The following is a 16,904-nucleotide window of genomic DNA, read 5'->3' as shown; positions in this document are numbered from 1 at the left end:
TCCGTAATTATTGGACGCCTAGTTAGAATGTGATAAAAGCCTCCAATAAAAAACAAAACGAATGTGTTTTTTATCGAAGAAGCATGCTCTCATACTGAAAACTGTAGAAATATTTCCCCAGACACAGAATTAAACTCCTCCCATGGCTATCTCAGTCCCCAGACCTCAACCCCATGCACTTGTGAATGGGGCTATAGAGGAGAATGCAGGTCACTGGATGATTTAAAGAGACTGCAAAAAGGAACGGACGAAACCCCGATTTCTGTATTCTCCTAATTGTGAAAAATTAACAATGATGTTTTGTTGGCAAAAGAGACTGCATTAACACGCAATATGCTAAAAATTGTGTCAAGAGCAAAATGTAATGACTTTGTGTCCTTAAATGTAGTTTTGACAAACTTTTCCAAATAAATTTACTCCCCCCCAGCACAGATTTTTTCAAAGATATTTGACCTACAAAAGCTTGTACAGCACGTAATTTACAACACGTTGTAATTCATAGTTTCAGAAAAAAAGTCCACCTGTTGCTGATCCATAACTCTTCATTCATGAATATTACTAAATCTAAATAATTTTAATTCTGATGCAACTGAACAGTGGTACCTGAAATAAGGTGACCAAAAAGGTGTAATTGCTTCTCTCTCTCCTCAATACTACTCCCAAAAATACAAATGAAGACAGGCTACTGGGTCTGTAGTTGCCGTTAATTGTTCTTGGGTGACCCCTGGTGGCCGCTAGGCCCTATGCAGGTGTTTCATTTTCATTTTTAATAATAATAATAATACATTTTCTCTCGTTTTTAGTTTTTTTTTGTCAGACTGCCTATGTTTTTACCCAGTTATGTTTTTTTAAATCTCAGGTGTCACGCGTTGTGTTTAAGTACTAGTACTGTAAGTAGGATACTGAATCTCAATTGGGCCTGCTAAAAGTAACAAATATAAACCTGTATGCTATGCATTTCAAGGACAAGGGCTTTGTTATTTGGCTTGTTGTTGTTTGCTTGAAAAAAACGGCACCGGTATTGTATAAAAAATAAATTGTAGTGCTTAAATAACAATCCAGTGCAAGGGTAAATAAAATCACTTACTAAAAAAATGATGTAACCACTGCACTCATGGGTGAAATCAAAGAGCTGAGGACTTTGTGACATGACCTACGTAAACATGTAGCTGCCATGTTGCTCTCTGAGAATACTGTACTTAGAATGCGGGGTTCCCAGTTTCCATTCTCTATTGGGTTTGTCCTGATAAAGTTCATGAGTGAACTGGAGCATCTGGTTGTTGTTTTGGCGTACAATTAATTACCTGGCATATATTTAACTGAGGGTGGGGCGGCACGGCTGGTTAGCACATGAGCCTCACAGTGCTTATGTGCAGGGTTTAATTCCGGCTGCGGCCTTCCTTTGTGTAGTGTGCATGTTCTCCCAGTGCCTGCGGGCGGTTTCTCCAGGTACTATGGTTTCCTCCCGCATTTCAAAGTCATGCATGACCAGTTGATGGAACACTCTAAATTGTCCCTTAGCGTGAATGTGAGTGCGGATGGTTGTTTGTGTATGTGTGCCCTGCAATTGGCTGGCAACCAGTTTCAGGGTGTACCCAACCTACTGCCCGAAGACAACTGAGATAGGCTCGAGCACACCCTCAACCCTTCTGTGGATAAGCTGATTAGAAAATGGATGGATGGATATCTTTAACATTAGATATTCGCAGGAAAGAATTCACTGATAAACTGGTCAGGCGGGTTAATCACTGGGATTGTTCACATCGTAAGCATACAACCGATTTTCAAATGTGAGGGACCCCACACGTCAAAGAAAAAATGTTACATTGTGCACATGCACTGCTCTTATAGTGTGTGGCCTACTTGACACAACTGGCACCAGCGCACAGCACATTCCATAAACTAAACCTCTTGACATTTATGGGCCTGCCCTACCTAAATCACTGTCTGGCATAGTATCAAGATTGACCTGTAAGTGGCAACATAGGGTCACAGCACATCCTGAAAATACAAAGAAGAAAAGGAACCAAGTCAGCCAGAGGTCTCCAACTAATTTTTGTTGCGGACAGCATCATTTTTCTGGTGTCCTTCTGAGAGGCCGTAAATGTCTCATCGCCTCAGATTACACAACAAATTTTTGAATAACTACCAGTAGTTTACAGCACTTTGTATGCAGCGATGGCTGTTTGAAAGTGCTCTATAAATACTGTTGACTTGACTTGACTTGACTTAAAATCAGAGGCCAGTTAAAACTGTTCAGGTAAATTGGTAAGAAAAACGCTTGCAATATTTCAAAGAGTGCAGGAAACTAGCAATTTGATATTTTAGGCAGAAACATTAAGTTGATGCATACAATTCTTTCACACGCCACATAGAATGCGGCGGGTCAGAACCTGTGAGGTAGGCTAACTGTCAGTTACGATACATTGGGCTTGCTGACTCTTGTCATTACTGTGTTGAGCGACTCGTGAGACAAACAAAATTGTTTGGGCTACCCCTTCCCTCACAAACACACACACACACACTTTAAAAGAAACACACAGTAACTCTTATTAGTAAAAATATACAATTTACAATATCAGTGAGTTTCAAGTCGAGTGATCTCCAACAGTGACCAAATAAAATTACCGTACACAAATGACATTCAAAAGTGAAAATCAGTCTTTGTTATATGCAGGATTGGAATTATTTCAGTGAAAATAATTTTCTTCTCTCTACAGACAGGCGTAGCTACGAGACTATAAAAGACTAGAACCCTGAATCAGATTTTACAAAAAATGAACACTTATGTGTGCGCAGTGGACCACTACATCGCAGCATCTGCGAAAGAACATGGAAAATACCACCAGAAAAAAGGCAATTATTTGCGATAAAGTGTATTGCAGAGAATCCCGGAGCTTATACAAGCACTCAAGTGACCGTGCAGATTTCATAGGACCCATGGAAAAAAGCAGTAGTAATCATAATCAATAAAATTCAGCAATACATCTGCCGAGAATAAGTAACAGGGTAAAAATTAAAACTTTATACACTAAAAGACACATTATGTTCAAGGAATAACTTTTAACAAATCTGACAAGTTGAAAAGGTGACAATTGTGGAAAAGTTCATCTTCTGGCTCGTGTTTGGCTAAACCGGCTCAGCCGAGGGCCGCAGTCCGACTATCTCATCGTTCACAGGTTCCCATGACTGTGGAGCGGCCCGAGGAACGATGAAGTGCGGAAGAGGCTGCAGTAAGGGAGGAGGCTGCGATAAGTAGTGCACAAACACCCGATGGGGTGGCGGTGGAGGTGGAGGCGCAACCACTGTGGTGAGGAACACCGGGGCGCCATTCATGCAATGGGACCAGACTGGCACAGGTTGGCAGAAATATTGGACGCTCATTGGAACCTGAAGATTGGAAAGAGACCAAAGACATGATTACAATGGTAATGTCCCGTCTTATCTGCCCACTTAACCCTTGTGTGCTCCAAATTAAAAAGGACTTAAGTTATGCATTTTACAATTTTTGTAATTATGTATTTTGTGTTATAAAAACATTTTTTTTCTTCAAACACTCAAAATGTTCCGAGGCATCTGTGCTATCCATACATATATAGTTTTTATTAGTTCTTTGGGATTTTTTATTCTTTATTTTTTGCAAAAGGGAAAAAAAAATTGTGTCTGGAGTTCCCAACCAAGCCCTACTAACAATCCCGACCGGACATGTTCATGTAAATTGCATTGGTTTGAAGCCTCCTGCAAAAAGGCAAACTCATTTGCGATCCTCTGGCGCCACCTAAAAGTTGCACAATTGGAATGACCTCAACCCAACAATGTGGCATGCTTACGTCTGTCCAAGCGAAAAACAAAGCGATTGACGTAAAAATCGCGTGAAATGCATTGTATACACATTAGGTTTACGATGCATTCAAAAATATGAATTATAATGAGTCTCTATGGTGCAAAATATGTAAATTGTGAAGGTTAAGGTATCAAAAAAATAAAAACAATTTATTATTGATGCAATGCCTGAGAATTATCAGCCGGTGACGTCATGAAATTTAGGCCATTTTAGAAACCCTCCATAAGTTTCAGCTCTCTCGTGATTTTCTGAATGCCTTTGCCTTTGATTCAAAGACATCATTTTACATTTATCGCAAGCGGTGCACTACGAGGGTTAAGGGCAAAAATTGTATTCACGGCCCAAATTGCAAACGTATCCCACATTTGCTATAAATATCACATGTAGTGCGCAATCTCAGCTTGTCACTCGGACCTTAAGCTAACAAGTTTACGGTTGAGCTAAATATTTTGCTGCATTTCTCCACAATGCCCTGTAATTAACTTAGTCAAGCTAAAATTTAGCATGCGTTTGGGGCCAACTTTCAGCAGCAGAACAATACACACCAGCTTCAATAAGAACCAGGAACAAAATGTATGACCTTGAAACCTACAGTGCATCTCTTTAAAATTAAAGTCTACGCATTTTACCACAGGGCATATGTTCCTGACCTACCCACAATAGGTGCAAATCCACAATATAAAGAGGCTATCAAAAACCTACAAAGGTGGATTAGGGCCGTATGATTCTGGCCAAACGGATAAACCCGGTTATTTTGATTAGTATTGTAATAATCATTAATCACATTTATTCGTCATGTTAAGAAAAGTCCGTCTGTGTGACACTCTGAGCCAATGATGTTCAACACGGTGTGAGAAAAGCACAACGGATCAAGGACAATAATGTTTGTCAACCGAAAAAGAGACGAGGAGGAGAGATTTTTAACTCTAATTTCGATCTTAAACACTGCTATAAAAAATGAGAAAAACATAGCCTACCAAGTTTCTGCCATATTTGACTCTATTTGATCCGCCTCCGTGCCGTTTCCGAATTCTGGGCACCATTGTTATCTTGACCGTGTCATCTTTCTGTGGCTGCTTTTTCACCGGTGCCGTTTTCTCTTGCGCGCTTTCGGTCTCTCCGTCCTTTGCCTCTTCCTCCGTGTCGCTGGACACAGCCGAACCGCAATCAGAAGATGTAGCAGAGTGATAGTCGGACGTGTCGTGGTTTGTCGAGACCACGGGAGAATCCTCCCGCTCTTTGTTCATGCTGTCCTCCTCCTCTTTGTCATCGTCTGTGAAACTGGCTATTGGGAATGGATAGCTATTCTCTCTGGATCTGTGGGGGGGATGATGAGACGTTGATTGATCACATTTTGAAGCGCTTGATGATGCTCAAACTCCTAGACAGTGACTCACCTCCCGCACACCTCCAGCGGGTCAATCCACACGGTAACTTCTGGGGGAAGACAAAGATCACCCGGTGTGAGCTCGCTCTCCTCACAGGCCTTCAGGAGTACCTCGTCATTGGGTATTCCGTTATTTATCCGGATGCATCTGGACAAAAAGCAAAAGTGACGTTTTAGATCTCCTGATTGACATAATGAATGTTAGTATCAAGAGTAAAGCTCCAGTTCATTTTTTGCGTCTATGTAGCACTTTTTAATGATGCCCCTCCAGTGTAATACAGGACACCTATTGTTCTGTTCCCGCAGAGGGAATATATTCCTGTGAATATTGTCGGATGCTCTTCTTGTGTCGCTGCCCTACAAATGGTAAAGTTGAAGGCTTACAATCACGGCTAGACGGTTTATAGCACTCGGCACTGTATGGTAGCATTACGCAAGCAGATATTGTTCGAAGAGATTCAATGGTTTTGGTTGAACATTTTGTTTGTGTTTATTCAATTGTTTCCCTTTTGCTTTGTTTGCCAGTTTTAAAATTAACTTCGAGGAGTGAGTGATAAACAGGGTGAAGCAAGCACGCTGCGTGACAGGAGCGCAGAGGTGAAACGTCCCGCTAAGGCTATAATAAAATGAATACATTTGATTAAAAGATTGAACAAATGTTTATGTACAATGAACATTTGTGGGTTAAATGTTTTTTATTATTATTTTTTTTTACAATAGTTCTTGCAAGTTTTTTTTGTGTGTGTGATTGCATGATGAGCTCAAATGAAACGTGTTACAAACATGAAGGTTTAAAATGCTATATCCTCCTTTTTCTTTGGCTTTTTTTCTGTGATGGCACCTCAGCTGAGAGAAGTGTGAAAATTGTCATCCAACTAGAAATGGAACATTTCGTGAGTGGCATAGCAATGAAAGTGGTACATGCCTAAGAGTTGCTCAGTACAATTTTGAGTGCTGAAGCGACAGTAAGTCAACAACAACAATAAAACAAGAATGGAATGTACAGCCCAATCGGCCATGTGCGATGACAGAAAGATCGTATTCCTCCCTCTCTTGTAGGTTGACAACCTTGCATCAGAGAGTACATGAAACGGCATGGAAGCTTTCAGATTATAGGACCTAAAAATGATCACGGGTGTCATTCTTGCAATATGGTTACAATAAATGCAACACAATGTCGCATGCAGTGTGCTCATTCACCTGAACGCCTGGCCTTTGCTCGGGCAATCCGGGTACCAGTGGCCATCATACTTATCGCATAAGAGCTGCTGAAGCTTCTCTGCAAACAATTGCACTTTGGCTGCGTCGAGTTTGCCTCGAGCGACAACAAGCCGCTTGAAGAAGTTGACTCCGGCCTTCACCTCTCTTTTCATGCTGCCTGTACAGATGAAATAAGAAGTCACTTGCACTTGTCAACAATGTACAGAACAGGTTTTCACATGGGTGTTTTTTATAAGCAGTCTACTGACAGAATGCATGAAGAGATTTGTGTGTATGTGTGTGTGTGTGTGGTGCAGCCACTCCGGGGCAAAGTGAGAGAGTAAGAACTTATCAGTGATAAGGAACGTCCCTGCACATTTGACCATGAACCGTATGAATTTTATGTTTTTTTTTCTTGTATCCCTTAACAAACATTTCATGAGGTACATCCAAAGCAAGTGCTGTTTGTCTTGAATTAATGTTGCCAGATACATTCTTGTTACTTTAACAATATGATTTTCATTATGCTGATAGTTTGCAATTGGGTAGAATTCAATTACTCCTAGAATGATATAAAGCGTTTATAGTTTAATCAAGGCAGCCTTTTTTGATGCACATTTGTTCCTTTACATAATATTGCAATGGCCTGTAAGTGTACAGTAATCTAAAAACAAGAACTGGACATCTTACAACAGGAGGTGAGTGTTGGTCAAAACAAGCTGGAATAAAGTCAAACAACAGCACATACAAGCTGACAAGTATTATGACCTGCACATTGAGCTGGCTGTTTATTTTCAGATAGTGTGTCCGTGTGAGGATGTTGCCAGTGTCAGCCTGACCGAGGGAAAGGAGCACGTCGATGAAAAAACGGCCAAGGCAACTCCAGCTGGGCTGCCAAACTGGCTGAATGTACTGCCCTTGTGGCTGACAGAAAGTTTTACCTTGAGGCCAAAAGTTATTGGAGCATCCCGCCACTAATCCTTCATTGTTTGCAGAATTGTGAAAAACTACAGAGTAACCTGCAAAGCCAAATTCCCTTTAAAAGTTATACGATTTGGAGTTGGAAATGATCAGTCGTTGGAAACGATCAGTCGTTTGAGCATCACACGAGAATGTTGTTTGCAAGTCTCACGAAATGTCAGCATATGTTCGTAGACGTTAACCTAATGCGCATTACTTTTAGTACTTTAGAATCTAGAATCAGAAGAGTGTTTGCTTGACTTTGAAGACAATAAATTGTACTTAGATGTGAAGGTGAGGGTGAATGGTTCACTGTACGTGCCCAGTGATTGGATGGCGACCAGTTCAGGGTACCACGCCTCTCGCCCAAAATCACCTGGGAGAGGCTCCAGCTTACCTACAATGCGAATGATGATAAGCAGTATAGAAAATGCGTGCATGTATGGGATGGACGGATAGGAAGGCAATTGTGTGCTCTCAGCTCTGTTTGAATGGTCAAAACACACACGCACAAGGAACTCGACTCCTGCAGTTCTAGTCTGCAAGGCGTTCAAGATGCAAGTGTCTTTTCCAGTTTGTTGTTTCTCTTTCGGTGATAAAGCTCTTTTCTCCAGCAAACTAAATCAGTCCATTCTGACGCATGACTATTCACCTCGCCACATACCTGTCCTGTCATTTGGTCAGGCAGTGACATGTATGCCGTTTCTCTTCCTGGCATCCCAAGTTGCAGATAAATACAACCTTGTACTTGGCTTTATCCTGAAGTTGTGTTTATGGAACTGAAGATAAAATTGTTCTCTATCCTTCCTCTTTTCTTATTTATTGGCCACCTACTATAGAGGAAGCGAAAAGCATTTCCATATGTAGTCAATGCAGTTCGCTCATGCATAGTTGCCGTATTCACCCCCGCAAACAAACGCACACACGGGGCATGTTTTCATCAGTTGTCCGTGAAACAGCTGTCCGCCAGCGGCGCACTGAGAGATCCGTAGGTAATTGACCCAGGTCATGACAATTCCACTGATGGACGACAACGCACGCCCGTCAGTGCTTTGTCGTCAATTCGAAGTTTCTTGTTATTTGTTAGCAAAATGGGTTTCCATCAGTGATGGACCGACGGACCTTTCGTCCGTACTGACGGAATGCCCACCTCTTGCTTTAACATAGCATACTGCACCTGCTCTTGGTTTATTCACCTCACTGAATGTTTATATTAGAAAAAAATAGCCTAGGAGCCTATCTTTTTTTAAATAATGACCACTGTCCGTTTGTTTTAGTTTCTTATAAACCAAGTTTTTTCTTTCAGATAAAGATTGTTGCAAATCCATCCATCCCTGCATTGTCTGATCTGCTTTATCCTCATCAGGGTTGCGGTGTTGTTGCACTTCATGGACGTATATTATAGACCAGGGGTCACCAACCTTTTTGAAACCAAGAGCTACTTCTTGGGCACTGATTAATGTGAAGGGCTACCAGTTTGATACACACTTAAATAATTTGCCAGAAATAGCCAATTTGCTCAATTTACCTTTAACTCTATGTTATTATTAATAATTAATGATATTTATCTTTGTGAAAACACTGATCATGTTAATGATTTCTCACAACAAATATATAGAAACAGATAAATATCAATATGCAACACTTTATTTTTATATTTTTCAAACATTTGAAAATGATCACTTCTACAACAGTATTATGAAATCACAATATCCCATTTTAACTAGCTAGCCACTAACATTTTTTAACAAATCATGAATTACTTTGCACCATGTTTGTACAAATAATAACTCATGTAAAATACAAAAATCAACTCTCAAATTTTTAAATAAATCATGTCACACTTTGAACTGGACACCAAATCTGTTATCTGTTTCTATGTCAATTAGTGGGAAGCCTGGCATTGCATGCTGTTAACCAGTGTGTTGTACTCTGGTGTGTAACTTGACACTGCAACTCTGAGTGAGTCTTGCAGATGTGCATCAGTGAGGCGTGTTCTGTGTTTGTTTTTGATGAAGTTCATGTCAGAAAAGGCTGATTCACAAAGATAAGTTGAACCAAACAGGCTTGCAACCTTCATAGCTGCTGCGCATACACCACTGTACTTTTCTGTGTCAAGAAGGCACCAAAAGTTTGGTGCAGCCTGATGGGCTTTGAGGTGGAGGTCATTTTGCAGTGTTACAATTTCAATCTCCACCTGTTCAGCATCCAGGCTGAATGTTGCACTTAACTGCTCAGCAATACATGATATGTCCACGTTCATGAAAGGGTTAGAAATGAACGACACACATGGCTCAAGCTGATCCAGGTCACAAAACCTGTTCTCAAACTCTTGACCAACTCTGTTTATGACCTGAGAGTACTTTTCTGCAACTTTGTCAAAAGCCTCAGATGCAGAAGCATTGTCTTTCTGCACCATCTGCACAGAGGGAAAGTGCAGCACTTTTTTTCTCTGTAAATGCACAGAGAAAAGGCTCATCTTAGCTTTAAATGCATTTAAAGCACTTATCATATCGGCAACAGTCTTACCTTTGCCTTGCAGCTCACAGTTCAAACTGTTCAGTTTCCCAGTAATGTCCGTTAAAAATGCAAGGTCATCATCATTACTTCTTTGACAACATCCCCGTCTGTAAATGCCTTCTTTTTCTTAATCAAGAATTGCGTAGCTCTAAACGAGGCTTCGGTTGCTTTTTGGGAGTTTTTAACCGGTCTAGTGAAAAAAGACTGCCGTTTGCACAAAGCAGCCTTTAACTCACGGGCTTTCTCTGCTCGCAGTGCGCTGCCCGGTGGGTAGTTAGCGTGGTAACTTGTGTGACACGTAGTGAAATGTCTCTCCACATTGTGCCGCTTTGCTACCGCCACAGTTGCCCCGCAAATGAGACACACGCAGGATCCTTTCACAGTGGTAAAAAAAAACTCTCCCTCCCATTCGTCGTGAAAATGATATGTTTTCTTTCTTTTTTCTGCCATTTTTTGGGGTAACTCTTCTCCTCAGTTTCGTTGCGTCTGCTAGCTTGTTTGTATGAGCGCAACAAACGCTATGAACTATACTAGGTCAGAGTTCATTTATATTAAACACAAAAAACATTTTAAATTTTAAGTGTTTTTATATATATGTTGTCATTTGTAAGTTACATGCAAGTCTGATTTAAACAACAATAGCAAAAAAAAATAATAATAAAAAATAGAGGCAGCTCACTGGTAAGTGCTGCTATTTGATCTATTTTTAGAACAGGCCTGCGGGCGACTCATCTAGTCCTTACGGGCGACCTGGTGCCCGCGGGCACCGCGTTGGTGACGTCTGTTATAGACTAATAATGCCTTCTTACTCATTGTAGTGAGAAATGAAGACCCTGGGGGCCATCTTGCATGTCCACTCGCTAAATGTGCCTAACTTGAATGCAGTGATCTCTCAGTTGCATTTTCATGTTATTTTCCATCTTGACAACAAAAGCGCCAGTTCCACCAATAAGTCCGGGAGAAGCAGGACATGTACATTTCATCAATGAGAAAGCGATTATAAATGTTATCCTATAAAGTATATCTCCAAGTGCTAATCAAATCTGTCTGCATGACATTGTCAGAACCATGGGTTGAAAGCAAAGGCCATTGGCGTTATTGGTTTCAAATGGTTGCTATGACAACCAAAATCTGTAATATTGGTTTATGATTTTATGAAGATGTATTTGTCTCCAGATAAACCTTGATATTTATTCTTTTCAAATTATTATGTACAATATTTTATGAAAGATCACTTTTGCGTTTTAGGTTCACACATGCCAGATGGTGCGAAGGAATCAGAAAGACTAAACATGATATCATCTGATTGACTCTATTTTCAATGTATCTACTGTCAGTTTACAAGGTGCACATGGTATGTTATCTTTGTGTGTTCACTTAATGTTGTGTCAAACATATTATTGTAACATTGATTGTTAATGTTTGGAATGTCTTTTTAGTTTTCTCTGTGTTCCAAAATGGAAGCGAAATAAACAATTGCGGACATCAGTACAAACCGTTGGTCTAGGGTAGGAAATCATTTGTTGCAAAACGTAAACCTAACCTAAGCCATAATTCACAATTCATATGACCGAGATAACATAAGATAAGAAAAACTTTATTAGTCTCGCAATGGAGAAATTCCCAATTCACAGCAGCCAAGACATAAAAGGAAGAAGTAGAACAACAAACTACAGAAGCTGCTGGAAAGGCAGCCACTCTCGCAGCGCCATCTTGAAGTAAAAAATAACACCAAAAAAACATTCTGTGAATGCAAACAGTTATGTTTCTTCTTTGAGAGGCTCTCATTACTCCATACAGGGGATCTAGATGTAAAACAATCGCTGATAAGTATTTTCAACAGAAAAACAAAACAAATCTACCGGTACATAGACAGCAATGCAAAATGGCTGTACTCTGACTTCAGCCCAAGGGCCAATATTTAGCCCATTAGTTAGTCTGAGTGTGAATGAGTTAATTCGCCAAGGCAAAGTAGGGAGGAGAAATTGGCTTATGTTTTATTAGACCGCCACTCACATGTAGGTCTGCAATTTAAATGATTTATTACCACTAACCATTATCTAATTAATTTCACCTCTATTTAATGTGTTTGATCCCATCAGTGGTTGACCTCAAAAAGTGACCACCAGGCCAACTGCCGTTATCACTGGATCTGCAGAAAACATCGCGATCATACAGTGTCCTCTTCAGAATCAGATTACTGTACTTGAAAGTATGCCTTTTAAGATTCGAGGGGTTCGTAGGTTTTAGATAGATTGCTCTACGTTTAGAAAAGGCAAAAATGAGAGGAGGATTTCGTTTGAACACAGCTCTATAATCAGTCAACTTTACATTCATCATTCACGCAGAATCATCCCCAATCACGGAAATCAAATGACAAGTGCGACTAGAGTATTAGAATTTAATATTTAAACTCAGATGAAACCCATCAAACTAGTTTTGACACCCTTGTCCCACAGGAGAGGCGCAACAACAAAGCAACAGAAGCAACACGTGTCCGTGATCGGATGGGCCTTATAAGAAGCATAAAAAACAAGCTTATTGTTATGGAGGCTATTTTGTTTCGATAGAAAGCGAAATGCTACATTGTACTTTTTGCGGCATGCGGAAACCCCCTCAGTGAAAACTCAATTCAAGTGGGTGAAAATAAGAAATAAACGTGACAACTATTTACTGCATGAAATATAGTAGCAATCACTACGTAAACTAAATTCATTTTAACAGTAGTTAAGGTAGTACGGATATTTTGTACTCAAGTTCATGAGGTAGATGCGGCAGATAGTAACGACCTTAACTCGAAAGTGAGCCGTTACCCCAAGAACACATTAAACACAAGCGCTATTAAAATATAGGGGACCAGAAAACTAACTCACCGTTTGAGTACTTAAAAGTGTCTGTTCATTGAATATCCAGTCGACGTGTCTGATCGCGATCGCAGGCTGGCTCTCTCTTTGCTGCTGTTCGGAGTTATTGTGCTCGGTGCACGCTGCTTCCTTGTTCTCTCTCCAGTCCGCGTTGCCGGCTGCCGCAAGCGACGAGTAACATTACCGTCAGTTGTGTGACTCACTTCCTGTAACCAACAGTCATGAAAGCGCGCTGATCAGCTCGGCGCGACAAGCCGCGCCCCTGCCACACCATATAAGGGCAGACAGGTAAGTGGCACTTGTTTGAAGCTATGGCGACTCCAAACTGTGTTTGTACGTTGCTGCTCTCCGTTTTAATACTCACGGCTGGATACGTTTGTTGTCAGTTGAGTCTGTTAAGAACAGCGCTCGACCAAGCAACAACTGGGTGGGTCAGCTTGCTCTGAACGTATGAAGTTTGTGTACTTTTCTACGTACAGCTATGCTAGCTTAACTGATACCATTCCTCGTGGTGTAGTGGGTTATTATTGAAAGAAAATATTGTGGAGGTTGACTCTTTTTCTGGCTTTATTTGATTGTGTGTAACCTCTCCAGTTTCTGTTGTACAATACTAAGTACAGTATTCCGACAACGTGCCCATCTTAATAATTTGGAGGAAAATTTTATCCATGGTTATACCAGTCTGCTGAGTGTTGTGTACAGTGGAATCTCTGAAGTCTGACACTGTTCCGTGACGCTGATTGGCTCCCAAATTGTTTCGACTGCAACGAAAAACAATTTTATTGTCATGAAAAAATATTGTTTGACAAAATTCTTGGTTGATAATCCACAACCGTGAAATGAAAGGCATTGCAGGTCATAAAACATCATCCACACCATTAAACTGACTGAGAAAATACCAAGATGTGCAAAGCTGTTTTCTGGGCAAGGGTGCCTTACCTTCCAGAATCTAAATTATAAAACCGATTCTGTTTTGAGTCACATTTTTTTCTTACCAAGTAATTCCAGTAATATTTCTTCATTATGTTGATTACGTAAGTATCCAATTCGGCGGTTGGGGGGGGGGCTGATTTTTGTTGTGTCTCCAAACTTTTTACTGGTACTGTATATAAAAATATTAAAGTTACAAATACTTACCTAGTCATGCATTAGACTGCTTATTTTTCCATATTACATATAAGTATTTTTTTATTCAGATAAAGTTATTTCTCTTACATTCATGTTAAATACCTGAATATCGACATCACAATATTCAGCACCCATATCACGTATTGCCAATGTCATGTAGTCCTAATATGATATATGATTATGTGTATCTACGTGTATATACAATAAATAAAATATATTTTTATTTATGTCCAGCTTTCACAATAGCTGCGGGTGTAACACAATGCTTTGCAGAAAATTTTACATAAAGTAACAGTGAGATATATGTACACAAAAAAATAGTATGTTGAATTTGCTCAATTTTATTTTGTCAAGTGGCTGCACACAATATAATCTTTTTTTTTTTTTAACTTGTCTCCCACTTGAAAGGAATGTAATGTGGTGACCATCGTGCGTAGTTAGTTGGCTCCCTCTATTGACCAGCTGGCACTGGTGTCTCTGAGAGCTCGTCAGCTGAGCCCTAACGTATCCTCCCTTTGAAATGTCCCTTTATTCTACCAAATAAAGGTCTTAAATTGCCACACATATAACAGCCAGTCATTTTCCATTTCACTTGTCATTGTTGGGTCTTGGGTTGGTTTTGGATGTGAGATGGGTCACCGTGGTGACTGGTTGCCAACCATGCCCTTTGAGATTGGCGACCTTTCACACTCACATTCAAACCTAAGGTCAACTTCACAGACTTCAATGAGCATAACGTGCCTGGTTTTGAGTTGCGGGAGGGATTCAAGGCAACTGGAGAAAACCTGTGGAAAGAGAGGGAAAACATTCCATCACCATACATGAAGTTTGAAGCAGGGTTTTAAACCGAGAGCCTCAAAAGTGTGAGGCAGACATGCTAACCACTGGGTTCCCTGTTTTGTGTTCCAGTTTCATTTCATGCAAATAGTTTGACGAATTAAGAAATGGCTGGAATGAATGAATCTAACAACAGTTATGCGTGCCTTATGGACTGATCTTTCTAGTTGTAATGTGGTCACATCTTAATGTACTCTGTGATGGTGGTCGATGCCCATTACTAAAAAATTATAATTTCCTTGCTCCTAGTAAAACCATTTGTATTAACGGTAATGTAAAAATGTATTGTGTGTAACTGTGAATGTTGATATTATGAGGTAAAAGCAAAGACAGAACACATGTGGAGCATTTCATTTTTTGGACATTGCTAACTGTCAGACATAATAAGGAGTTAACTACTGTGTAGCAAAATGTCATGGATAAGTCAAAAACACATACTTTAGTTCCTGAACTGATGTTACTTACAATTATGTTTTTGTTCAATTTTAATGTTAAGTTCCAAATCATGGCCATTAAGACGCTCCACAGAATTTAATAAAGCTGGGTTCTCTCCACAGTCTTATTTGATCATGCTCAATTACATTTCTGAATCTTTGTCTTGTGTGAATCCCATAAACGCAACACTGGTTCGACACTTTGTGTTTCTTTCTTTTTTCAGGGACTTATCCTTATCTCAGAGCTGTCCTAGGTACCGGTATTTCACCTTTACAAGCCACCTGGTGCTCTTTAGACCGCAGACCTCCAGCCATAACAACGTGAGTCAGTTTTTTGAAGGCAGATAATGTGTAAATAAATACTCGCCGTTATGGCAGCTTCCGAGACTGACAGACTGCAGTTCTTAAAACATTAACCAATTGAGAATGTTGATGCGTTATCTGATTGTAGTCATGGCACCTTATCGGAGCCCCATTTCTCCATGCAGCCTAAGAATTTGTGTTGTAATTTATCGTGGATGTAGAGTATAAATGTACTCTACAGTGGATGTAGAGTATAAATGTACTCTACATCCACTATAAGTTCTAAAGATTTCATCACCTAATAAAGAATATTTATAAATATTATATTATATTTGTAAATAAAGATGGACTGTGTAACCTCAGTCCATAAAAAATAGAGATTTTCATTTGAAAGTTAACACTTCTTTCAACCAAATCAAGTGTTTTAGTCTTTTTATGATATAATATGCACTGTTAGATTGTCCATAGGTATGATTAGTGTGAATGTTTGTCCATACTCGCAATCACCAATATGGTGCCCATAGGCATCAGGTAGCCCCCGTGGACCACAGGAGTAGCCCGCAGGCCTGTTCTAAAGATAGCTTAGAAAATGAAGTTGTTGAATGCTGATATTTATTTATTTGTTATTCATTGTAAGAAATTATTACTGTGATCCCAGTCTTCACATAAATTAATATTTGCTAATATTATTAAGGGTAATTTGAGCACATTTGTTATTTCATACAAAGAAATAAAAAATGAGGCTTTAATGAAGACTGCGATTGGCTGGCAACCGATTCAGGGTGTCCCCCGCCTACTGCCCGAAGACAGCTGGGATAGGCTCCAGCACCCCCCGCGACCCTAGTGAGGATCAAGCGGCTCGGAAGATGAATGAATGAATGAATTTAATGAAGAATACCATACACCATGCACATACCGGTAGTTTTTCCAGCATTTCTGAGTCTCCAGATGTCTGTCACAGTAGCAAGACTGACCCGGCACAGAATTGCCTCAGAGCATCCAGAATACTGCAAAATGCAAAGGAGAAGAAGAAAGAGAAGTACTTTTCCTCTTTTATCTACAACTGCTTCAAACAACATAGTGTATGCAGAAAAAGTGGCTAAGATTGCATGACAGTCTGTGTCGTATGTGTTGTGTTGTAATAATTTGTCATTTTATGATGGCGGTGCGGGTACCCGCAGCGGGTCCTCTCTCTCCTGTGGTGGGAGGAAAGAAATTTCATCTGTGCTGTATGTTGCACGTAGAGCACATTTGACAATAAAATTCACTTGAAATAGAGGGGGCCGTGCTTGTGGTTAGTCTGCATAAAAACTACGGGTACACCGCAGCATAGCAGTCTTCTCCTTGTCATTTCTATTGTGATGAATGACTTGAGCGACATCTTGTACAAATACTCGACGCAACTAGTTAGTTGCTCCTTTATTTGT

The 16,904-nt window shown here is 40.1% G+C and overlaps 2 protein-coding genes across 12 annotated transcripts in view; one reads left to right on the top strand and one right to left on the bottom strand.

Annotated features, from left to right (window-relative positions):
- Positions 1-2,525: 2,525 nt before the first annotated feature.
- Positions 2,526-12,934, bottom strand: si:dkey-79d12.5 (protein BTG3). Its single transcript, XM_052065549.1, has 5 exons — positions 12,785-12,934; positions 6,432-6,609; positions 5,242-5,379; positions 4,822-5,161; positions 2,526-3,390 (listed from the first exon to the last, which is right to left on the bottom strand). Exons 2-5 carry the CDS (start codon positions 6,602-6,604, stop codon positions 3,130-3,132), a joined length of 912 nt encoding a protein of 303 aa, XP_051921509.1. The 5' UTR covers positions 6,605-6,609; positions 12,785-12,934; the 3' UTR covers positions 2,526-3,129.
- Positions 12,935-12,939: 5 nt separating this feature from the next.
- Positions 12,940-16,904, top strand: part of spaca6 (sperm acrosome associated 6) — a 41,627-nt gene continuing 37,662 nt past the window's right edge. For 7 of the 11 annotated variants that reach the window (XM_052065547.1, XM_052065546.1, XM_052065531.1 and 4 more), the window contains exons 1-2: positions 13,068-13,202; positions 15,399-15,495. The gene's annotated coding sequence lies outside the window, so the exon portion shown is untranslated. The other 4 variants (XM_052065544.1, XM_052065542.1, XM_052065533.1 and 1 more) reach the window with 2 other exon arrangements.

This window comes from Hippocampus zosterae, chromosome 5 (genome assembly GCF_025434085.1).
Source record: "Hippocampus zosterae strain Florida chromosome 5, ASM2543408v3, whole genome shotgun sequence".
Lineage (NCBI taxonomy): Eukaryota > Metazoa > Chordata > Actinopteri > Syngnathiformes > Syngnathidae > Hippocampus > Hippocampus zosterae.
This window is presented reverse-complemented; position numbering and strand designations above follow the sequence as displayed.

What these genes read in the sequence shown, in the direction of transcription:
- si:dkey-79d12.5 (XM_052065549.1), bottom strand. Translation starts at nt 6,604, where the DNA reads ATGAAAAGAGAGGTGAAGGCCGGAGTCAACTTCTTCAAGCGGCTTGTT. An exon ending in CCGCTGGAGGTGTGCGGGAG is followed by an intron (nt 5,162 to 5,241) that starts GTGAGTCACTGT and finishes TCCCCCCCACAG; the next exon opens with ATCCAGAGAGAATAGCTATC. An exon ending in TCAAATATGGCAGAAACTTG is followed by an intron (nt 3,391 to 4,821) that starts GTAGGCTATGTT and finishes TCCAATCTTCAG; the next exon opens with GTTCCAATGAGCGTCCAATA.